The 24,296-nt window shown below is 42.9% G+C and overlaps 1 protein-coding gene across 2 annotated transcripts; it reads right to left on the bottom strand.

The window, feature by feature from the left end:
* Positions 1-813: 813 nt before the first annotated feature.
* Positions 814-23,831, bottom strand: LOC306968588 (uncharacterized protein). Of its 2 annotated transcripts, XM_079564008.1 has the most exons (6): positions 23,146-23,831; positions 21,575-21,742; positions 9,634-9,758; positions 5,435-8,159; positions 3,909-3,941; positions 1,371-1,508 (listed from the first exon to the last, which is right to left on the bottom strand). In XM_079564008.1, the coding sequence occupies exons 1-5, from the start codon at positions 23,605-23,607 to the stop codon at positions 3,912-3,914; spliced, it is 3,510 nt and encodes a 1,169-aa protein (XP_079420134.1). In that variant the 5' UTR covers positions 23,608-23,831; the 3' UTR covers positions 1,371-1,508; positions 3,909-3,911. The 2 variants fall into 2 exon arrangements, with proteins under 2 accessions (XP_079420133.1, XP_079420134.1); XM_079564007.1 differs by lacking the exon at positions 3,909-3,941 and having other exon boundaries at positions 814-1,508.
* Between the last annotated feature and the right edge of the window lie 465 nt (positions 23,832-24,296).

Raw genomic sequence — 24,296 nt, 5'->3', positions numbered from 1 at the left:
CATTCGATTACGATGGGTAATGGTCAATTAGTTCATGTCCACATATTTATCTGTACATGTAACAAAATCTTTATTACGTGCCAAAGACGCCACAAACAATATTTAAACAGCAGCTAAAATCTTACAACCTCGGTAAACACTTTCTTTAAATTGATAGATTTACACATTTCAGAGTTTTATCCTGTACACCAGCTGACAGAAGGAAAGTACCGATTTGCACTGTACTTTCCATATCTGTGAATCACATTTTCCAGCGCAAGCACGAAATATAAATAAAACATTTTGTATTGCGCAATTCCTATGTAATTATTTTTCTTTCATTTAAAATGCACCAACTGCAAAGAGTAAAACGGGCATCAGCACAAAAGGAATGTCCACATTAGTAGTAGATTAGAATATATATCCAAGCCTCCTGCTTTTCTGTGCTGAAATTTTCACTTTTTTACATAATTTTGCCGATGTGAACAAATAGAAAATAGTAGATAATGACTGGCTTTTAAGATGTTAGACATTGGCCTCTGAGTATTTCTTTCTTTCTGGGCCCATTATGAAACCACAATTATCCAAAAACATTTTCTTAACCCAGCAAAGCAAATTGAGGAATTGGGGAATATCTGGGAGGAAGTCATGTGACAAAAAAAAACGCCATTACCGCCATATTGGATAACATTTCTGATGCAAATAATGTCAATCTGAACCTGAAGCTACTAACCTCACACACATCCTGCCTTTCTATCGGTTTCCTTACTGTCACAGAGATGCAACAGGACGTAAAACAACCACGGTGTAGCGCCCACAATGCATCATGGCTAATGGAATTATTTGTACAATCGTATCCACTAACGTCAACATATTCTCTTTGTGTTTTGTTCAATGTGCCTCGGCCACTTAACACTTGAAAGTAAGTCAAGAATCAACAAATAATGTATCAAACAATCAAAAAAACATCAAGCCTATCCAGTGCTTTTCCGCTTCTTAGCTGCGCCGCCGGCACCGCCGCTCCTCCTGTTTTGCGCCGGCGCCTTGCTCATCTTGTCTTTGAGGCCCTTGAGATTGTAGAGCTTGCTAAACGTAATACCAAATGCGGTCTTTTCCTCTTCCAGCCTGTCTCCCGCTGGCGACGGCGGTGGAGGGGAAACGGCCGCCTGCTGCTGCGTGCTATGACTGTGCGTGAACAGAAAGGAAGGCTGCGGTTTGGGCAGAGGGGACGGGCTCTGCATTTGACCCGCTTTGGGTTTGACGGGCGAAGGCGGGAGTTGCCTGTAGTGCTGGTTCGGGAAAGCTTTGGGCGCCGGCGGTCTGGGAGGCAGCCGGCGAGGGGGGGAGGGGTTCCTTCCGTCCGAAATGGGCAGGTCTCCCTCGGACACCTTCCTCTCCGCGCGGTGGCCCTGCGGTTGAAGCAGCGTGGACTGGGTGGCCGAGAGCGGGCGGGGCGGCCTGGATGGGTTGGCCGGGCGCAACTGGGCGAACGCTCCGAAATCCCCCTGCGCCGGCTGCTGCGCTAGAAACTAATGTACAGAAAAAAAAAAAAAAGTATTAATTCCCAAAAGTGGTCAGGCCGCAGTGTGGAGCTTTTTACGCTCAAGTGAAATCGTGTTGCAAATGGACGAAGGGAAAGCGCGTGTGAAAATGCAGCTCTTTTTTTATTGCGAGTCAATTTTTCATGAGCGCTTGAACATGCCAACTACACCGCTCTGGCGTGAAAAGAAAACAGTTAGGCAACAAAGCCGGAGACGGAGAACTAAGCTGCACCCTGTAAAATGTGGAGCGACCAAGTCTTTGACCGTTGTACGTTTGTTGTTTGATGCGTTTGGACGTCCTGGCTTCATTAAAAGAGTGTCGCTTTTATTCAATAATGAGCAAGTCCTGTTTTCCGACACTGACGCTCTGCTGAATCAATGAAAACAGACATTCGGATCAATCTCTTTTCTGCGCAGCGAGCTCAATTTCTCAGCTGACAAGTAGCTGTCTGGTTCATTGATAAAGAGATTCTGTGAAAATATCACTTTATTCCACAGTAACCTGGGATTAAAATGCAAGCGTTTTATGAGCAATTCTCTTATTATACTTTTTAGTTAAAGCTGCATTATGCAACTTTTTATGTGGGGAAAAAAAGGTGATATTTGTATGTATTTGACCTTGTAGCGACACAGTGGCTTTATGAGTGATCAGCATGGCGCCTTTACTTTCCATCACAGTGGCCTCTGTGTCGCTCCAGGATCAATTGTTTTGGAAGGTTTTCACTGCTGACGGAGCCTCTTACCAGAAAACCTACATAACAATTGATCCTGGAGTGATGTAGAGACCACTGTGATGGAAAGTAAAGGCGCCGTGCAGATCACTCACACAGCCACTCGGTCAAATACATACAAGCATCAACTTTTTTTTTCTGCATAAAAGTTGCATAATGCACCTTTAACAATAGAATGTAAACAGTATATCAGGTGCTTGGAAAGTAATAAAAGATGGGAAAATACAATATATATACAAACAAATATTAGTTATACTGCCTTCATGTGGTATTGGAATTGTGGTGAATACTACTTGTCGAGTTGAAAATTGCACCCAAACACTCCCTCGTGTCATATTTTCTAAAGGAGAACTGGGTTTCTGAGACGAGTGAAGCTTTAACCTTTCAGCATGAAAAAAGAATTGACATCAAAGGTATTAGACAATTATTATTTTTATAGCATGAGTGAGTATCCAATGCCACAAAAAAAAAACAAGCCACTATTGATATGGTTTACCAAGTGGAAATCTTTTTTAAAGTTTCAAGTTTAATTTATTTTCCACCACAATGATCATTTCCCCCACAGCACATGAAGGCAGCATTAAGTAGGCCCATTGATTAGTACTAAATGTTTGGAAACTGACACACCTGACACATTGTTATATAGTCAATAAGATATGATCTGCCACATTAACATATTGTCCCATATGAGAAATTACGGTGTATTACGCAAAATCGACTTTCGAATTGATTTTTTTTTTACAGCTTTTTACTTGGTTCCAATGTTGTTCTCACATCAACACCTCGAGCTGTGTTTCCAGTCGCTAGCACATCTCTGAGTAATCTGAGAATCTTCACTGGCAACTATTCGTAGCACTGTGGTAGATGCTTTCCTCGCCTCTAGATCTTTTGACCCTTTTTTGAAACAGCTGCACAGCAAAGGGGAGCAAGAGGAGGTGGGAGGGGCTTATGGTAGCTCTATTGGAGAATCAGAAACTACTGGATATTTACTTTGCACTGTTTTATTCTAAAACGTGAAAAAAAAGGAAGATATTGATAAAGATGTGCTTGAGATTATTACCAAATTACCTGCAAAAAGCATCAAACCCACTCTTTCATTCCGTGGTTTTGCTGGTGGAAACACTGGCACGTCAGGCAACAATATTGTCCCTAATAAGAAACGCACTTTATGAACCGCGTAACTGTTGTTGGAACGACACGTGGGCTGTGTGGAGGGGTGAATAATGAATACACTGGATCTCTGACTCATTTTATGTAGGCACTAATGCGCCATTTTTAGTCGAGAAACAATAGTGCTTCAGATTTATTGCAGCTCATCCATTAAATTCATGTTATAGTAAAGAAACGACCAAGGCACTTACTGGGATCAGGGGCATTACAAAAAGCCTTTGATTGTTTATGTTCTGCAGGAAATAAATCACGCTTTGAAATTAACGTGGCACAAGACGAGTCAAAGCGCTAAGCATTGAAAATAAAAATGAAAAAGTTCTACTTACCTCTCAGGGATGAAAGGAATGTACCGGTTAAAGTTTACATTTGTGAGTTTTTAGTTTGGTGATAGCGAAGCATTGATTTCCTTGGGGAGTGAGTTTTAGTAAAGGGTGTGGGGGGGGGAATCAGGATTGAAATGAATTGAAAGAACGTTTGTGGTGCTTACCCTTCAAATCACTGGGGTGGGCGGAACAGAAAACTGCAAGGTAGTTGAAACATTCACACACAGTACAAAAGGATTTTAGTCACATTGGGCCACGGTGTTGAGGGAAACTGTGGATGTGGATGATGCAAGAAAAAGTGTACAACTGCGAGGGTGACTTGAATTTGTAAAATTTATCTTGATTTGAGTGGTTGGGATTCATTCTTTAAAAAGTCAATAAGTAAATCTCCTTTCTTTTCTTTCCCTTTTACTGTTTTTTAGCCTGCATGGGTGAAAAATGGTGCGAGGCAGTCGGGAGTCAAGTGCGAATTTCTTTCCTCCACTGGGTGATAATTAAACTTGAATCAACATTTCCATAATATTGGATGAAGGTATTATTGAAGGAATATTATTGACAGTACAAGTCATAAAATCAAAGCTCTAAACAAAATGTACATTTGAGTTAAACCAGTACTAAGTAACTCATGCCCCTGGAGGCCACAAGCGCCACTGCAGGTGTCGTAGCAAGTTACATTTTTTTACTCATTAATTGTCCTTGAGAGTAAACACTACACTGACAGAAAACACAAAGGGTGAGAGGGATATTGTACATCCAATTACACAATGGAGATATTTTTTTTTAACAAAAACTTGGCTGTAAATACTGTTTAAGTGGTGCTAGCCTGCAGTTAGCTTTGCTTGTTAGCCTGTTAGCTTCTTCTTCGTGATTCTATTAGTGTGTATTGGGGCCTTTGACCTGGTGCAGGAAAGCTGCAATTGTGGTTTTCTGGCCAGAGACACCAGGGGGAAATGAAAGACCCCCCAATCATCCCATTAACACTTGTATTACCCCCAGAGGGACTAAATAAAGGATTTATTAAGGTAAACAAGTCATTTAGTACTGCTTTAACTGTGAAACTAAATGTTTTTAAGGTACAATTTATTGCTCTCCAACAGAAACATGTTTGATCTGTGTCACTGCTGGGGCAACTGGTCAGTCTCAGCAACCTTTTTCCAGATCTTGAACCAGGATATTTTTTTTCAAAGACTGCCAAGCTGAAAGGATTCGCCGGTGTGTTCACTACGGGATCAGGTGTGAACCAGAGCACCAGGGGGGAAAACCCAAAGAGATGCCTTCAAACGGCCCACATGATCTGGGGACTAGGGCTGTGCAATAACAGAATTTCATACCTACAGCCAAACCTTGTTACATTGTTTGGAAACATGGTTGATTTTGAGGGAAAAAAATGGAAATATGGTACTGGAGTGGAAAGAACTGAGGCTCATTTAGAAGAATCAATCTCATGAATCATATCAGAAAACCATGTTCATTTGCTTTAAGGGATTACAAACTAGAATTGAATCCAAAATAGGGACCCTGCCCTATATGTGAACTTCCTGCTGTGAGGTGAGAGTGCAATCTATCTGCATCTGTCCCACCAAAGCTATCAGTAACCACTCAAAACGAGACCCTCAATTCAAGTCATTTTAACATACGCAGACACTTATCATGCAGTTAATAAGCACGAAGACAGACAGTGTTTTTGTACCTTGTGTCCCTCGGGCTCCTTGTTAGCTACAGGCGCTGTGTCCCTCCTCTCCACTCCACCGCCGCCGAGTGCCGTCTTCTCCCCCCCTGCGGGCATTCTGTCGGGCCGCTCAGCTCTAGAGTGGACCCTTTTAGGCTTCAACTCACGCGCGAGCATTCGTTTAGCCTCGGTCGCCTCATTATTTAGCCTCAGAGTTAAACTTTGTTCAGCCAGAGCCGGCTGGTTCACCAGCGCAGAGTGATTATTGTCTCGAATTGCTTGCGATCCTAGACTCCCACCCGGTCTTTCAATTCCTTTTTGCGCATTTTCGTTTGTCAGCTTCTCCTCATCGTCTAACTTTTCCGGTATGGATGATAAAGATCCTTTTGTGGATAAGTTGAGCGTTTCGCAGCTCGACAAAGTTTTCTCAATGCTTAACGCAGCAGTTTGCTCTTTGAAACTCCCGAAACTATTGCCGATGTGAATCTCTCTATCCTCTGTTGCATTGAGACTGTAAAAAGGCACTTGCTCTTTAGATTCATGGAAAGGAGAGTCGTTACATTCAAAATATTCATCAGATGTCGTGGAACCATAGCCGTCGCTTATATCCGAAGTCGGGGTTCGGAAGTCCGGAGTGCGGGAACGTCGCGAATCCGGGGTCGGGACTCGGGGGAGAAACCCGTCCAGGATAGGGCTGTGTCTTAGGGTCAAAAGTGTTCGAGAGTCTCTTTCCGGTGTCGTGGAATCTACCGTTTGTGAGTTGTTCAGGTGCAAATATGTGGGTTTTTCTGGCGGAGCTCGAGGCGATAGTGGCGGGGCGTGACTGTTCAGTTTGGCAGTTCGTGACATGTCCTCGCTGGCGTGTGGAAAAGTGTCGCCCTGCTGCGTTTCAAGAGAAATCATGGGTGTGCTTTCTGAACTTTGTTTTGGCTTTAAAATCGGAGACCTGTTAATCGGGGAGTTTAATGAGTTTAAGTTTTCGTCTGAACTTGCCGAGGTCATTCTCGGAGGTACGCTGGCTCTAGCTGGGTTTATCCGTCCTATCTTGATACTACTTTGAACTTTAGCAACAGCGCTATCTTTAAAAGGAGCTTCCGTTGGCTCGTCCAAGACGTCACGTGTTTTTATTATTATTCTCTTTGGCATATTTGTGGGCTCCTCCTTTTTGGGAACTTCCTTATGAATATTCACTCTTGCTTCTCTTGGTGCCTCGGTAACTTGAGCGTTTGTCTGGGTTATTATCTTGTTGCCAGCGACAGGTTGCAACTCTCCTTTGTTGCCTGCCTGAACCTCTAGGGACTCCTTGCTTTCTTTTTGCTGGGAACAATCTCTCGCAGCACTGTTCTCTGCGCTTTTTTGTGGGATCGATTCGCCGGCGCTTTTGTTGGCGAGCTCTGGGACAGTGTCGGATTCTTTTTGTGGGAGCGCGCTTACTACAAGGGTCTCATTGTCCACCGCGGTTACCTTCGCTTTGCTGTCCGCTTTCTTTACAATGCTGACCTCTGGTATTCTCTGACCATTGCTCGGGCTGTCTTTAATGACTAGCTGGACAGTGCGGGGCTTCGGAACGGGAGGAGATGGTACAGGAGGAGTCGCTATAGGGGGATTCGTTGGCTTAGAAACGGAGGTGCTAATAGCGTTGGAAGGCTGTATGGGGCTAGCGCTTGTCAAGGTTGAAGGCACCGCTGTGGCTGGGGATACTTGGTAATTGGCAGAAACTGAGGTAGAATTGACAGTGCTTGGAATGTTGCAAGTGGAAGAAGTATTTTGGCTTAAGTTCTGTACTTTTATCTGCGATTTAGAGTCACTTGGGGCTAATAGTTGTGTAGGTTGGTTCCTTTCTGTGCCATCTCTGCTTTCGCTAAAAAATGCTGCTGGTGTGTCAATTTTTGCTTCTGTCTTGGGGCTGCTGGCGCCAACAAGGGGATTTGTCACAGCTTTAGCAGATTGTCGAGGCACTAGTGGACTTAATTTTGCAGTAGAGGTGTGAATTTGGTTTGTGGGTGGTTCTTTCTTGGGAGATTTAGCATTTTCCTTGTCAGATTTTGATGGAGTTAAATCCTTTGAAACGAGCTCTGACTGAGTTTTTTGTTGTGGAGTTTTCTCTTCTTGTTTAGCTGGGGTTAGGTTTCTGGGTTTGGCGACCTCTGGCAGAGTTTCCTTCTGCTTGCTGAAGGGGCTGCTGAACCTGACGGCCTGGCTGACTTCGAACATCTCCGAGCGCTGCAGGTGAACTTGCGTGGGCTTGCGCGTGTCGCGGATATTTATAAAACCTATGACATCAGAAGGCGGGTCGGGTTCAGGCCAAATTGGCAGGTAATCGAACAAGTACGCTTTTTCTAGATCCACAAGCCCGGGGTGAAGGGGCGGAGCTTCCCGGACGACGTCCTTGCTCTGCCGCCTACGCCCTTTCTTAGTCGCTCCCTCGTTTTTGGTGTCTTTCTGGGATTCTTTGGGACTGTTGTTGCCAGGGGAGGAAGACGGGCTGAGGCTGGCGTTGCCCGCAGCAACCAGAGCGTATTTGGGGTTGTACAGTTTCCTAGCGACGGCGGCAGATGGCGGTGCCACGGAGGCGAGCTGTGGCACGGGGTCGGGCTCCGGCTCGGGCGCCATCGTCACATGGCTCAGGTCGACCAGTTTGGAGGTGGTGTAGAGGAAGCGGAACAGACGGTCAAACATGTCCACGGCCTGGCCGGTTACCACGGTGATGAGGTTTTGGTCCAGCCGGGAGGACATCCAAGTGAAACTGCCAAAATAGGAAAGACATGAGAACACACATTGTAAAAGTAAAAGGATGCATCATTAGCTGTTTTTGACAAAAAACAATATTTGGTTTAAGGGATAGTCGGTAAATTTGCAAAATGAGGAGGGAGGGAGGGAGACAGGCAGGCAGACTTTTCAAAGGAAAACAACCAAGTTCCCCCATTCCCTCTAGAGATTGGGTCAGTTCACAGGAAAGCTCGTCTCATTGGTCAAAGTGGTAGCCCGGGGATTCAGATTGTTTTCTGAAATTTGCAAACGGGGGATTTTAGAAAAAAACATTGCATTTTGTACAACAGCAGACGGTCAATCACACAATCTATTAAATTTGTAAAACACACTTGCAAACTATCACTTTAAAAGGTGGCTTTTCCTTCAAAAATATTGATTACAGAATATTTTTAATGTTGTTTAAGAAAAATCATGGCCTTTTCCTTTCACAATAAGGAAACATGGACCAACAGCTGAGGAGCCAAGTTTGCCTAGATTTAAAAGCTGAGGGGCCAAAGTTACCTCGGCCCGTTTTGCTTCTGCCATTTTCCATAAATACTATATATATAGCATATATAGCTTATTAAGTGTCCCTTCAGGACACTTCAAAATACTTTTGGTACTTAAACATGTCTTTCGATCTGCTGTGTACAGTGTTCTATGTCCAAATAACCTGGGGCCAGATTATATGTGCTTAGAGGCCCAGTCTGGCCTCTGGGCCTGATGTGGCCTGTCCCCGACCTGTAGCCTACATGACCTAAAACCATTGACTTAAGCCGAGAAATGACTCCTTTAGAACTGGATAATCCATGTACAACACACAGGATGTACAAGGGCATGATGTAAAACTACAAGCAAAGAAATGCACCTGGCACACCTTGTAGCCACACCCAAAGAAGACAGAAGCACAGCCAAGATCTTTGTCATAATCTTTCAAGTAACATGAAATGACACTAATCACACAAACAAAACGGCATCCACTTGCTGATAATTGCTTTCACTTTTCGATGAACACAAGGTTTAAGACCTGCCCGTCTAGCATAGCGACAAAGTATCTTTCAGAGACTGTAAACGTTCTTTTGTCTGTTTGCCTACGTCAGGCTGAAGATTACAAAGCGAGGTGGGGCACATAGATAAGATTCTCATAAAGAAGTATTCTCCCATAAAAATAAATACAAATTGAAAGGCGATACTCTGCAGTAGGATATCATTCCACACCTTTTAATGACACTTAAATACAATGAACTTCACAGCATGATAATCCAGGAATGCCCTCCAAATGAACTTAACTGTATTTCCTTCAGTAAAACATGAGCCACGGCAAGAAAAAAAACAAGGAGGAGCCATTATACAGTTGTGAAAGCAAAGTAAAAGCTCACCACCACCGTGCGCTGTATAAGGCAGACACAGTTGGACAAAACCAGGACTAGCCACTGGCTGACGCAGTAACACATCTAAAGACCACTGACCTGTAGGAGCCCGACACAGCCTTGTCTCCATCGATGAACATGAAGCGGTGGCCCATATATCCTCGGATCTTTGTGCTGGAGTGAGTGAGGAATTCTGTCCCCCCGGAGCAGCGTACGCGGATGTTCTGCGCACAAACAAACAAACAACACTCACACGGGATTCTTCTCTCACACTTCAGCATGGAAGTAAACAGGAGGAGCAGTGTTTATCTGCTCCTATCGCTACAAATCTGGACACTTGGTGGTGACGTCCTTATTTAAAAAAATATAACATGCTTCTGGCATTTCATAACATTCATTTTATTTATGTGGTTTCTCCATCATTAACATATAAAAGGTGGATATTTTTCTTGGGTTGCATTCTAGCATCTGACCCCTTTAAACCTTTTATGATTTAGTGTTCAGCTCAGCTTCCACTTTTACACATGAATCAAACCTCAAAAGGTCTACACATTCGGCAATGATTTTTTCCAGGGAAGAACATGTTGATCACTCATAATTTGCAAAGTTTGATGGAAAATACACAGAGCAGGTGACAGCCAGCTTGGTAACTGTGCATAAATATATACAGTATGCTGTATATATTAGGATCAAAAGCCCAAATACTCTATTACAGGGGTAGGCAAGTTTGCTCGGTGGAGGGCCTATTTCTTCCCCATTGTCAAAAGACCAAGGGCCGGTCCCTCCAATTGAAGCCATTAAAGTAAAGCATCACTTTCTACATATGCCAGTGTTGTACATCATACACACTGTAAAAATGTCCATCTTAAATTAGATAAATGACGTAAAATCACTTGTATAAAGGTTTTTTTAATTTTAAATTTGAGTCGGTTTGAACTAATCTAAGATCAGATAAAAACGCTAATGCCACTGGAACAAATAGAAATCAGGCAAATTAACTTTTACTGTAAAAAAATATGTATCATTCACTTGAAATTATGCAAAATAATCTGAATTAAGAAAGAACTTGTGCATGTTCCATTGGCAAAAATAGGTTTTATCTGCTCTAAGGCCAGACCAAATCTACTCCAACTCCAAACTTTAGATCTTAATTCAAGTAGATTTAAGTCATTTCAGCCTATAGATGAGTATTCCTTTAGGATAATGGCCTAAAAGTGTGCTCTGCTAAGACATTTTAAGGTACTTTAACAGGCCTTTGATTAGATCTCATAAACCACTTCTGCTGTCATGTGTGCTCACTGTCACTTTATTGCCATGTGTGATTTTAAGATTTAGCTCAAGTAAAATGAATGTTAAGAACACCCTGGTTATATTTGATGTTAACCACATGATAAAGTGTTATTCTTTAATTCTTTAAAACTCATGAATGTGAACGTTGTGGAAGTATTGTGAAAATAGGCTGAATATAAATATAAACTTCTGATCTGATAAAGATGCACACCAATGGAGATTTACAGGTTGAGCTTGTGAAATATCATAAACTTTACATATCTCCGGTTAGAAATATGGTGAGACATACCAGCGCCTCCTCCTTCTTGTTCGTTGTAAACTAATCCTCCGGTAGATGGTAATTGTATCTTTACCACTCTTGTTCACCCTCTTAGATGTTGCCCATTAACAAGGTGTAATGACACCAACCGCACACAGTAAATAGGGCCATTAAATAAGCCACAGGCAGCGGCATGTTTAGTCCCAAAGTTTATCAGTTGATCTTTTATTTTGTTCCAACTCGATTCGACGCGTCATCCGCCTACGCTGCTCTTGTTGACCACACTAATTACTGTTTTGTAGGTTCCGATTTTTTGGCAAAATAAAAATCTTTCATTAGCCATCTGGTTGTTAATAGAAGGAAGTTTAGTCGAGCATTATTGTGTCGTGTTGCAACACACACACATGCAGTTAAGTATCACTGTGAAGGATTTAGCTTGATGACAGATTCTTGGCCTTTCTTGTTATGTTAAAACCTAGCTTAGTCCGGGGGTAAGTGCTCTATCCATTGAGCCGCACATGTAGCCTCATCTGTATTTTAAAATGATGCCTTTTATACTGGTCTTTACTGTAAGTGTCATAACAAAACAAGCTATGTGTTAAAGGCATTAAAGGCCCGGTGTCCGACTTTTTTCTTTCCTTTTCCAAACGAGAGGCAGAAAATTAAACTCTAATTAAACTATTATTGACCATCTTTTTAGTGTCCGGAATAAAGTCAATAATAATAATAATATAGTTATAGTTAAAATTGTTGTATATTATTTTTCTCAATTCCTCATGAGGATGAGTTTAAAGCACAGTTCATACTTTCAGAGAATGCTAACAACAACTAGCATGCTAGCACTGCTAATACTTGCAGGTTAATATAATATGGAACAAACTATGCACAGCAGTCTTCTTTCACAACACAATATACTACAAGAAGGTAAAATGGATCTCACTCTACTACACTGTAAAATGTAAAAAATGTTTCAACTCAAAAAACTAATTCCAAGAGCTGCCAGGAAATTTCATGTTGAACCAAAAACAACTTTACAATGTAGTCGATTTGAAATTTGAGACTCACTTTTTTCAGTTCAGTTGTATTCATAGGTTGACATAACTGTTCTCAGTTGTCTGAAGTGAAAAACATCAGTTACAACTGAGAACAGTTACGTCAACCTAAGAATATAATTAAACTGAACTGCCTAAAGAAGTGAATCTCAAATTTCAAATCGACTACATTGTAAAGTTGTTTTTGGTTCAACATAACATTTCTTGGCAGCTCTTGGAATTTGTTTTGTGAGTAGAAACATTTTTTACATTTTACAGTGTAGCAGAGTAAGAATACATTTTACAGTGTATGAATAAAATAAATTGATAAAACTGAAAAATGTAGCATTGTTTAGCATTATCTTTCTGCCACATCATGAGCCATAACAGTTTAATGGCGTCATGAAAAGGTGTCAGATAAGAGGATCATGAAGTGACTTGGAAGTGACTTGTCTTGACCCTTCCGCTCTTATCGCCTTGATTTCTCTCCCTGTTGTTCCTTGGAATAGTTCAATGGTGAAGTGTAAGTGCGGTTTGATAAGCCTCTGCAAAGAGCTGTACTTAGACCTTTCTGACGCCCTGCCTTGATCTTTTCGGGCCTCCATTCCTGCCTCGGCGCCACGGGCCAAAAATGTGTCAAAAATGTGTCAAAAATGGGCTTGTGCTGCGTGTTTTTTTTCCCTCTTTGGAACTATGCAAAAGACAGAAAGCGGGGCTGAACGGTTTTGACGTAGCGATTAGATTTGTCGGGGAAAATCAGAGTTCAGTTCACACGGTGCATTTTTAAGAGGAGGCGCGTTAACATTTGAGAGCATTCTGAAATATGAACGGCACAACTGATACAAGAGGCACAACGGGTTTGCAGAAGTCTAAGCAAACAGGTTTTAGACATTATGGGACAGCATTGATGTTTCATGGTTTAAATGTGTGTCTAAAGAAAAGGTAGTAGGAATTACACATTGTAAAACAAGCTTTCACTTTCAGCTAATGGCATGTTAACAAACGGATGGCGTGGCATGGAACACACTTTGAGCGCAGAACTGGTGGATTGATGGATTGTGAGTTGAAGTGTGAAGGAGAGTTTTACATTCTATGTATGAAGCAAAACAAATCCAACAAATACAGATTGGAGCGATTCAGTGGTACAAGAAGAAAAGAATATTACCCAAAACTGTGTGAATGAGGCAAAATACTATTAACTATTAGGCCTGTTACAATAACAAACTTGAATTTCGATATATCGAACTTTTTTTGCATCTTATTTATGTTTTAAACTATTTTATCGTTTTATCGTTTTAACTGAATGTATAGTTTGGTTTCACTTGATTTTATTATATATATATATATATATATATATATATTTTATTCCTATATTGCCGATTTTATGTGCAGCACTTTGGAAACACTTGTTTATAAAATGTGCTATATAAATAAAGTGGACTGGATTGGATCGAGGCAGGAAAGTATCGCGATACACGATACTATTGACTCTAACGATACTAGATACTGTCAACTCTCAGGCATGAAAATGACAGTAAACCTTTGTTCTAAAAGTGCATCATCATATCCTAAGCTGCCACACAAGCTGCAATAAACATGAAATATAATGAACCTCAATTTGCTTCAGTTAAAAATGGTTTACAAAGAAACAATGGGGGGAAAATGCTAATAAAAGTACAGGCGATAAATATCGTGCCCAAAAATGTATCGTTTATCTGTTACTTATTGAACGATAAGTCGATATACTATTTATCGTGACAGACATCACATTTACAATATGATTTTGATGAGGAAACAAATAGTTAAAAGTCTTTCCTCACAGCCCGAAGATTCCAGGTTCTTTCTGTGTGGAGTTTGGATGTTCACCCCATGTTTGGACGTATTTTCTCAAGCACGAGCTCCAGTGTCCCCATAAACCCCCCAAAAATAGACTAATGAGCTAATCCCCCAATAGCTGGAGTTGAAGATCTGTCGATGGGTCAGGTTGCCCCAGTGGCATTGAAGAAAGGGTCAAATGTAGAGGAACAATTTCTCAACAGGAATAACAAAGTATACCTTGACTAAGAATCACGTGCACATCTGAACAAATTTACTTTCAAGGTTGGGACGATTTATGCAAATAGGACTCCGTGTAGACATAAGCGTTTGCTGTTTACAGACGAGATTATGGCACTTTAAACGCAGCCATTCAAATTGTGATTTAAATGGTGTTTAATCTCGCCACAGTTTATCTAGCACGGCTGAAGGAAGTAGAAAGAAAACTCGCAAAGTTCCCAGGGCTGGTTGTATGACATAGCAGAGATGAGCATGGTGTGACTGCAAGTGATAACCAGAAACAACAGGCCCCACCCTTTTACTTTCCCTTGCATGTGGATTCCAGACTGAGAGGCGGCTGACTTCTGATAGAACGAGCAGATGATACATGCTTGCGTCGTTGTGAGTCGTTAAAATTGAATTCCTATTGGGCTCGGTCTAAAATGGAAAGTGATTTATGAAATGAACCTCAGCCAAAAATAGGGCTGGACGATGTGGCAAGAAATTAATACATGCAGCCTCAGTTCAAGCAAATACAAATGCTTTCCTCCAGTATCATTTAACACACAATAATGTTCCATTGTCTCATCCAAACTCCAAAACTTGGAGCTGCTTCTGTCAAAGAAATGATGAAATCAAACCTGTCGATTATAAAGTCCCATGATGATTGCAGAGATTGCTAAAAGTAGAGATTGCGATTTCGATTAATTGCCCAGCCTTAGCCAAAATGATTTATGTAAGGGGTGCTACCTCAGCCCAAAACTATTTTCACTCTTTTCACACTGATGATCGTACATCTAATCTTGTCAATAATCTAGTCATCAAATGTACAGCTGGTGTGACTGTTCTTGGATTCATCAAAGGGAGGGTGAGTCATCCTGCAGGGACCTGGAGCATCGCATCACGGCCTATGGGGAGGAAAACGAGCGAGCAAAACAAAGGAGGTAATAAGTGAGTTCAGTAGACGGGCTCCCTCACTGTCAAAGAGTATAGCCCTCTCCTCGGCCGGCTAAGAACTCCACTATGTTAGGGAAACGAGCCCAACAGAGATCGCGCAAGAAGGCCGGACCCAGACACCGGCCCCTTATTGAGGCCTGTAGGGTGACTGGTGGGAAATATTCTCAACTTGCTGAACGAAAGGCGCTTAAGCCTGGTATTATGGCAGCCGAAAGAGTCACTGGCTCAAACCTACTCCCCCATGGACACGCCATCTCCACCCAGGCACCGTAGGCCCGTGCGTATCAGTGCACGTTGTCGTATATACCCTATAACATAAGGCCCTATACATCCCTTCTTTTCTTTACAAACAATTGATGAGGGAGCGGCTCAATTTGACATTATTCGCTGTGGTTCCAGACTCATTCCTAACTCTGCAAAGACATTTCTAACATCCTGTTTCTTCAAAGCCCGTTTGGCAAGTTTTTGGCTCTTACAAGACGATAAGTGACATTTTTCAAATTTCACTTGCTGGGGAAAAGTCTGGCATTGGGCGTCTATGAGATCTTTTCTTTTTTTTTTTCTGCAGAGAGCTAAGAACACCTGTCCATTAACCCAGTGGTTCTCAACCTTTTGGAACCGCGACCCCCATTATAACAGGTAAAGAGGTTTGTGACCCCCCCCCCGCCCGGGTCACACCGTGGGAAATAGGAACATTAGCCGACATAATTCTTCAAATATAAAGAAAAAAAAACAAATGGCTGAAATAAAATTAATCAAACTACGAACAAATAATGGCACTCTGGTAAAATAGTAAACAATAAATGCTACAATGCTACATGCTACAATAAAACATCAGATTATATGCTAATGAAAATATGTATATTTAATCTAAATGATCCCCCAAATTTGTCTCGCACCCTCTTGGGGGTCCCGACCCCCAGGTTGAGAACCACTGCATTATGCTATAGCTCAAGATTGGGAGAAGCCGCCTGACCCCGTTGGCGCTGCACAACGGTCAGCCACTGCTCCTGGACGGTCGAATTCAGAAGACACATTTTCTCATGAGTTACCACCCCTACGCGACCAAAATAACATCGCAAAGTCACAGAACCCTTTCCCGGACTTGCTGCTGACTCTCCGCCAACTTTCCGATTGATTACTCCGATCAACGTCACGGCGGCACAAATCCGAAATCAGGAAAACCCCCAAGAGACTCGACTGAAAAAAAAAAAAAAAAAAAAATCAAAACATCAAACCTGGCATCGGCGCGCTCTTAGTCATCCCCTGTGCTCATCTGCTACTCCTCCCAGTCCTGTCTATCCAGTCCTCCACCCCCACTCCTCCTCGTGCCTCTGCCTCCGAACAGTAAAAAAACATTTGGGCTGTTTTTTTTTGTTTTTTTCCTTCTTCCTCTGTCCTTAGCCCAGATCCGCGCCCTCGCTGACGCTCCTGGCACCAGCGCGGTGTGTCACAAATGTCTAACTGTCACGCCGCCCGGAGACGACGATTAGTCAGAATCTGTGGCAAATTGTCAACGCGAGTGTGCTCACACGACACTTTCTAATGATTCAAAGTGACCGTATAGCGCGCGATGTCAACGTCGCACTGTGCTGTAAAGCTGTGAAAAAAACATCCACGTTTACGGTGTGCTGGTTTATCTGAGTTAGATGCAAAGATTGACTGTAATGAACGCGTGTCACCGCACATCGCTGTAAAGTTTCTTTTATATTGTAACGTGTGTAATTACACATCAGGAGCGGCGGCAGACCCAATAGATACAGACGGCATCTCTGGAATCGCCCATATATGGTCATTTTTGAAAACAGTTAAGGGGGAAAACAATTTTGAAAAAATGTAAACTTTCTCTAATTATTCAAAAACTACTGTAACAAATGCTGAAATATGAACATAGTTTTCTACTAAATAATGATACAAATACACGGAGAGGAGCAAAGTGGTTCAACAGCCCATAAATACATGAATAACGGAGAATGCTAACTTGATGCTACATGTTAGCATCGGGCTAATGCTAATGATTAGCTAGCGCTTGCTACAACTGCAGTTTTTTCACTTCTACTGAACAATCTGTTGAGACAAAATATCCATATGGGCCCGATTTACACTTGACTGTATTTATGTGTGATAAATAAGTTCATATACCACCAGAAAATGGCTAAAAAGAGCGGAAAATTGTGTTTCTCTAAAGCAGGCGTCTCAGACATGCGGCCCGGGGGCCAAATGCGGCCCGCGAGGTCTTTTTTTGTGGCCCGTGAGATGATTTTTATTTATATTAAATGTGGCCCGGCGGTAAATTGCATTGAACACGGTAGAACTACATTTCCCATGAGGCACCACACGGTAGCGCCAATGCCGCTCTTCACTCCAAAGACTAGCATAGCGGACCGTACGGGCGTGAGAACGACAACATCAGACGGGGAAGGAGATGCGACGCTTCTGCAAACGACTTATCAACTTTTTTCAACAAAGACATGGACTAAAAGCAGCGACTGAGAGAGAGGAGCTTCTGAAACAGGTGGAGACGTCAGAACGCCAGGGAGAAACTTTAGTCGTTCAATTAACATGTGCAAGAAAAGTTACAGCAGGACAAAAAGCACCTTTACCATCTTTACCTTTATGACATTACAAAGCGAACACATCGTAATTAGTGTTTAAAAGCGTCACAACAGTAAAATGAGCAGCTCAACTCTCTCTCAGAGCAACATTGTGAGCTCACAAGAAGCACATCATGTTAAATCATTTACTCTTTATTAAGGACACATGTGCGACCACATGATCCATAGTTAAATTAAAAATATAGAATATGGAAATGTATAAAAAATACTGCAAATAATTACAGCAACATTAACGGTAAAAAATATAACCCCATCAATTCTTTAACTGTGGGTAAGAAAAAGGCCTGAGGCCAATGATTCCTCATTGGTGTGTCCTGAGATCAGCCCAGTCTGTATAATGGCATTTACTCATTCATTATATTTATTTGAGGGTAATTGTAAATAAACACAGCACAAAACAAGTTTGTTGCTGATTTTCGACTCCAGTCCTTGGTTGGGCCTTCTACACTACATTAAAATGACATCTGTGGTACATTTTGCATTTCTTTCTAAATAAGCACAGAGACTGGACCTGACTCCAGACTCACTGAGGCCCTGAACCAAAATGAGATTCATTACAAAAACACCAACTGTCTGAGGCTTAGCTTAAAATGTGCAGGTAGGTGATGTACCGTTTATTTTAAGTTAAATTATAGCAAACAGTAAAAAGTTGCTAATCATAATTTTCTGAGTAAAAAAGGCTAAATCTGTTGCGGCCCCCGATCAACACTGGGTTTGCATTTTTGGCCCCCGCTCCAAATGAGTTTGAGACCCCTGCTCTAAAGATTCTATGTTCCCCCTCGGCGAGGCCACGCCCCCTTCTATGACGAGATGCCGTCTGTATCTATGGGCGCTGGCTGCTCTGCTTTATGACCACGACACTGGGGGCCGCCATTGCTCCGCCATTGCTGTAGTTCCCTCCATATCGCCACTAGGCCCCCATTGAAAAGCATTGGTTGGTTTCAATTTTTTCAACACTAGACTTGGCAAGATATTCCCCCTGAGATAACGCTGGGTTAGTCACAATTTAAGAAACCAGGCTGGTTTTCGTAAGAAGAATTTTTGAAATCTCGTACTTAATGAGGGTCGGACTTAGGGCTGAAACAACTAATCGATTAATCGACAACTAATCGATTATTGAAATAGTTGTCAACTATTTTACTAATCGATGAATCGTTTTCTAGTAAACACAGACTTAAAAAGAGCAAAAATTACATGAACATTTTTGATTTTTGATGGAAACCTACTTTGTTTTTCCAAGTTGGGGTCTTTAGTGTTTTGTACATTGAAAATGTCATAAATGTCTGTCTGTTTCTCATCCAATCATAAAGCAGAATCAGCAGAAAGAGCCTCCAAAAACACTCACTTTAAGTTTACTCCATCAACACGTCCTCAAATGATGCCACTTTAGCTTTATGTGATTAAAAAAAATGAAAAAATAAAATTTTCATATACCATTCACAGCCAAGCGATTAATCGATTAATCGTAAAAATAATCGGTAGAGTAATCGATTACCAAAATAATCGTCAGCTGCGGCCCTAGTCGGACTGTTAGCATTGGAGCAGCGCGAGCTACACGTCACGCAAGGGCCGAGTCTACGGTGAAGATCCCGCCCTTATGCCCTTTTTAGGAACATGCTTCGTCAGAGCTGGGGAGGGGGAGTCTGTAAATCCTCCATGATGTCCCACATGAGCGTGGTCATTATGGTAAACGGGGAGGAGTGAGCAGAAGACGTCCATTATTTTTTACAGTCTATGGGCAGACCTCGAGCCAGAGCCAGGCCCGGAGAGAACGACGAAATCCAATTACAAAGGGATCTGAGAATGGGGAAAAGCAACTAAAGTAAATCGCAGTGTTCACGATCTTCTGGAAGTTCTGTTTTGTTTGTATAACAGGCGAAGATGTGTTGTTTTTGGAAAGCTGTGCCTTTTCCAATGGGCTCGGTACGGTGGTTGCACTGCCTTTGTCCGCCCCGTCCCACCTATTTAGATAATGACCCACTTTTCCAATAATGTTAGGTTTACATACAGAAAATGACAAATTATCATTATTATTATTGTTTCCGAGTTAAAATGAAGGCCTTAAAGGTGCATTATGCAACTTTTTATGCAAAAAAAAAAAGATATGATATGATATTCGTGCGTATGTGACCTTGTAATGACCCAGCGGCTGTATGAGAGGTCAGCATGGCGTCTTTACTTTTGATCACAGTGGTCTCTACAACGCTCACATTTATGTCGCCCCAATTTGGCGAATGTCAAAATCTTACTCCATTCCTCTGCTTAATCTAATGTCTCCACATTTTTAGAAACAAACTATAAATGCACAGATTTGCTGCATTTGAGGCATTAAAAGAAACTACAAAGCTAAAAGCTACAATATTGTGTCCTAACTTTTCAAGGGAGAATATTTTATGATCTTTGTGTGTGTGTGATTTGGGCCAAAATAGCAAAGCAAACGCTCCAATGCTAATCTTCATTACACCGGTTTTAGAATCGCTGCATTGGCTCCCTGTGTGTTTCAGGATCGATTTAATAATAATAATAATAATAATGCATTGGTTTTATATAGCGCTTTTCTGGACACTCAAAGACGCTTTACGTTGCATTATTCATTCACTCCATACTCGGTGGTGGTGAGATACTATTGTAGCCACAGCTGCCCTGGGGTAGACTGACAGAAGCGAGGCAACCAGTCTGCGCCATCGGCCCCTCCGACCACCACCACTCACTCACTCACGCATTACATTCGCGATTTAAAAGTTCTTTTAATGGTTTTTAAATGTCTTAATGGTCTTGGTCCTTCTTATCTTTCAGAAATGCTTTTACCTTACGAACCTTCACGGCCCCTTCGCTCCTCCTCAGGGGTCTCCTAGTTATTCCTAAAGTCAACAAAAAGACTCACGATGAGGCGTCTTTCCAATATTACGGCCCTCGCCTCTGGAACGACCTGAGGAGGAGCTCAGGGCTGCAGAGAACGTTCATGTTTTTAAGAGCAGGTTCAAGACCCACCTTTTTAGCTTAGCTTTTAACTGACTAATCTATTTGTTTAATCCTAATATATAAAATATATATATGGGAGGTTGTCTCAGGTGCATTGTTTTAAATATTGTAATCTGTAAAGCACTTTGTGACACCTTTCGGTATGAAAAGCGCTTTATAAATAAAGTTTGATTGATAAATAAAATAAAGTTTGATGAAATCTAACATTTTATTTCTCATCTCAGTCCCTCCATATCCCACCACATCACATGACCTGTCCCACTTTGACGACTGTCTGAGGCGGTCACCCGAAGGCCAGGTGGTCTCCGTGCTTCTCCTTTTACCTTGTGAGCTACAGCTGTTTCTTGTGACAAAAAAACATCAGGGGGCGACAAACACTTTGAAGGCTCTCATGTGACTTTGCGACTTAGTTGGAGGTCCCCCCGCATTCTCGCTCACGCTCCTGGCTTTTCTCTTTCGTTCCCATCATCATTACATCCGCGAGTGCGCCTTCCGTTTTTGGTCTTTTGTGCCATCACAGTGGCGGAGAATCCAAAGTGACTTCACGTTGACGCTTAATCCTCACACGGATCTCGTGCAGACTTGTTCAAATTGCATAACAAAGCTCAACCAATTGTGGTTTGGCAGGACCATAAAAAAGCCAACTCCGCAGGATGGATTTATAGGCAAGATTATATTTCAGTTCTTCATCCAAATCTTCATTTTATAACCTTAACCAGCAACTTCTTATTAGTTATAGCAAAGGGGAAAAGTATATCTAACGTGAGCCTTTATGTATTTGCAATAACAGTGGAAGTTAACCAGGCTGTAGTAGAAAGTTGTGTGCTTTTATTCGATGGGCAAACATTGTGCATTGTGCGGCTCTGACTCACCTTAAGGTGCCCGGTGTGCATGCTGGCTCTTTGGCACATGGACAGGAAGTGAGGTATGTGGACACGCTCCAACAGAATGTACACGGACACCTTCCGCTTGTACGAGGCGTCCAGCAAATCCCGGAAAATGTCTGCATCCGTGAACAAGTCCATCGCCACCGCTATAACCTGCACACAAACACGTCAAACACACTCTAACTGTTCTGTTTAATACATGCGGTTAGTCTCGTGATAGCCTAGAGTCAAAACTGCCATCTCAAACTTAACGCTTGATGAAGATATATGAGCATTATAGAGACGCCTTTAATTACGGGGGCCTTTAAATTACACGCGCAGTCAGATTTTACAGGTACGTGACTAATGTCTACATCTGCTCTCCCCGTGCCCTGTCAACACCTGCACATGCAACACCAGAGATACGCCAAAACAAATGATGAGAGGCGTTGGACTGGTTTCAAATATGTAAGAACATGGGTATTACATGACAATCATAATCGTGTACATGGGCAAATGACAGATGAAAAAACTGTGTGAGTCATCTGCTGCTTCCGTGAGTGGCTTTTGTCAATTTGAGCTTTATCAGACAGTCTGTTGGCCATGTGTCAAAACACATGCCAGCACAGTGACTCATGTCTCCAGACCTAGTGTCCAGTCATAAAGTGAACGATAGGCGGTTCACATGAGGTGTTCACACGTGCATCCCTCACTCAGTCAACTTTAATCTGCTGGAGCTGAACTTTACTCCTGACTCTCAGCGGTCAGGTCTGTACTCTGGACTCATTCGCTGTGGCCTAAAACAGTGTCAGCGTAAAGATTTCCTCATGGTGTGGTTCGGTCAGGCGTTGTTGGTGTTTTTGATGAATAACTAGTCAAGTCTTGGGGAGGATACAAATGTAATAGCTATCTAAGCACACTACACGACGAAGGCTACGCGATGAAATGAAATGCGGTCTACGCGACATCACACACCAGGGGCGGACTGGCCATATGTTCATTCTGGAAGAGCACAGAGGGGCCACTGGCTCTAGGGCCACCAGTCCCGCCTCAACCGAGCTTTACCCAAATCTAAAAGCTAAAAAGAAAAGCATCAAAATAGCGAGAAAAAGAGGATGAAAAGTCAAAACAAAAATATGACAAAAATGTGGCGACGTGACGAAAAGTTTCCGTCACTTTTGTAGGTCTTAGCTTTCAAATGAGGCGTTACATTGTTGCTCTCCAGTCGAGAAGCTTTTAGATTTGGGTAAAGCCCAGTATAAAAAAACATGAATCTAAAAGGAATTCCGTGGAGTATGGTGTGCCACCAGGTTCAATTTTGGGACCATTATTATTTACTATTTATATGAATGATTTTGCTTCTGTTTCTACGACCACCTTTCCCGTTCTTTTTGCTGATGATACCGATCAAAAAAATAATAATAAAAAGCCGAACTGGGGAAAATGCACTCGTTAATGTTAAGGCGGGGGGTAAGAGGTTAAAATATGTATTTGTGGAAGTCACAATTTAATTTGGGCCAGGCTGGTCCGAGTCCCAGTCCGCCCCTGTCACATACAGTATCAAGTGTGGGACCTACTTTCTGCGCCTGCGCAATCATCTTCCTGATGACCTCTTTGATGTGCACTTGTCCCTCCAGCGGAGGCTGCGTGTGCACCGTGGTGCGCGTGACCCCGCGGTAAGCCTCGCTGTCCGGCCAGCCTATGTCCAGGTCAGGGGTGGACATGTCTGACATGTCGGGCCAGTAGTGCAGGGACAGCGGGGTCTCTTCGTCCTCGGGGTCCACCCGGTCCTCCCGGTACAGATCAACCCCAGGGTCATAGGGCTCCACGGCCCCCGCCAGCGCCGCGAGCTCCAGGTCCGAGAGGAAGCCCCGCAGGCTCCGCGCCTCCAGCTGCTTGAAGAACGCCTCCCGTCCATCGCGCAGCAGGGTCTCAATGGCAAACCGCTGCTCTTCACAGTACAGGAACTCCGGCTTGGACTCGTGCGTGCGCGGATTCACGTGGTTGTCATCCAGACACTGGACCTGAGACAGAGCCATGGCGCGCTCAGCGTCCGGGTGCTCAAAGTAGGAGAAAAATATCCAACACTTGGACCCAAGTTTGTCCGGCTCAAACTTTCTCTTCCTCTTGAAGAAGTTGCATAGAAGCGACGCTCAAATTCCGGAGTGGTGAAAACAAGTCCAGACCGTGCCCTGTTGACCATATCGCTCCTTCATGAAGTGTCCCGCCGTTAGCTCCTGTGACCGGGCCGTGTGCGCGCTCCCCGGTGTCTGCGCGTCTGGAGACAAGCGCAACTAGACGAGCAGCACATGAGTGACAGGCTGCTGAGCTGACGGCACCGCCCGGCAGGTGTGACCCTGACAGGCAAACACACACACCACACCTGCACCACGTGACCACGGGCTCCTGCTCTGAGCTGAGAACAGTGCTTCAGTGTCAGCATTGTTGAGATTGTTGTCTTTAATGTCCCTAGACTAAACACTCGCCCCTGATCACAAACACGGAGTGAGGGGGAAGCAGCGTGTCCAAACGTGCCTGGGAATCAGATCCACTCAGCTGTTTGACTTTGCATTAGGCTCAAATATGCTGATTCAGGCCTATATTTGACTTTGACCAAAACAGCCTCATTTTAATGTTGATGCTCATTTTAACAGTTTAGCTTAAAACCTGTGCGACTCGTTGTAGATGGTTATTTGCTTTTTCAAGTGGCTGCTTTCCTTCAGGCGGT

This window comes from Gobius niger, assembly GCF_951799975.1.
Source record: "Gobius niger genome assembly, chromosome: 10".
Lineage (NCBI taxonomy): Eukaryota > Metazoa > Chordata > Actinopteri > Gobiiformes > Gobiidae > Gobius > Gobius niger.
Note: the sequence above shows the minus strand (reverse complement) of the source record. Positions and strands in the feature narration are given on the sequence as shown.

Bases quoted from the DNA above. Each gene is read 5' to 3' on its own strand.
- LOC306968588 (XM_079564007.1), bottom strand. From the start codon at position 23,607: ATGGCTCTGTCTCAGGTCCAGTGTCTGGATGACAACCACGTGAATCCG. The intron at 9,759-21,574 runs GTGAGTCAGAGC...GTTTGTGCGCAG, and splicing joins TGCACACCGGGCACCTTAAG to AACATCCGCGTACGCTGCTC. The intron at 8,160-9,633 runs GTCAGTGGTCTT...CTATTTTGGCAG, and splicing joins GCTGTGTCGGGCTCCTACAG to TTTCACTTGGATGTCCTCCC.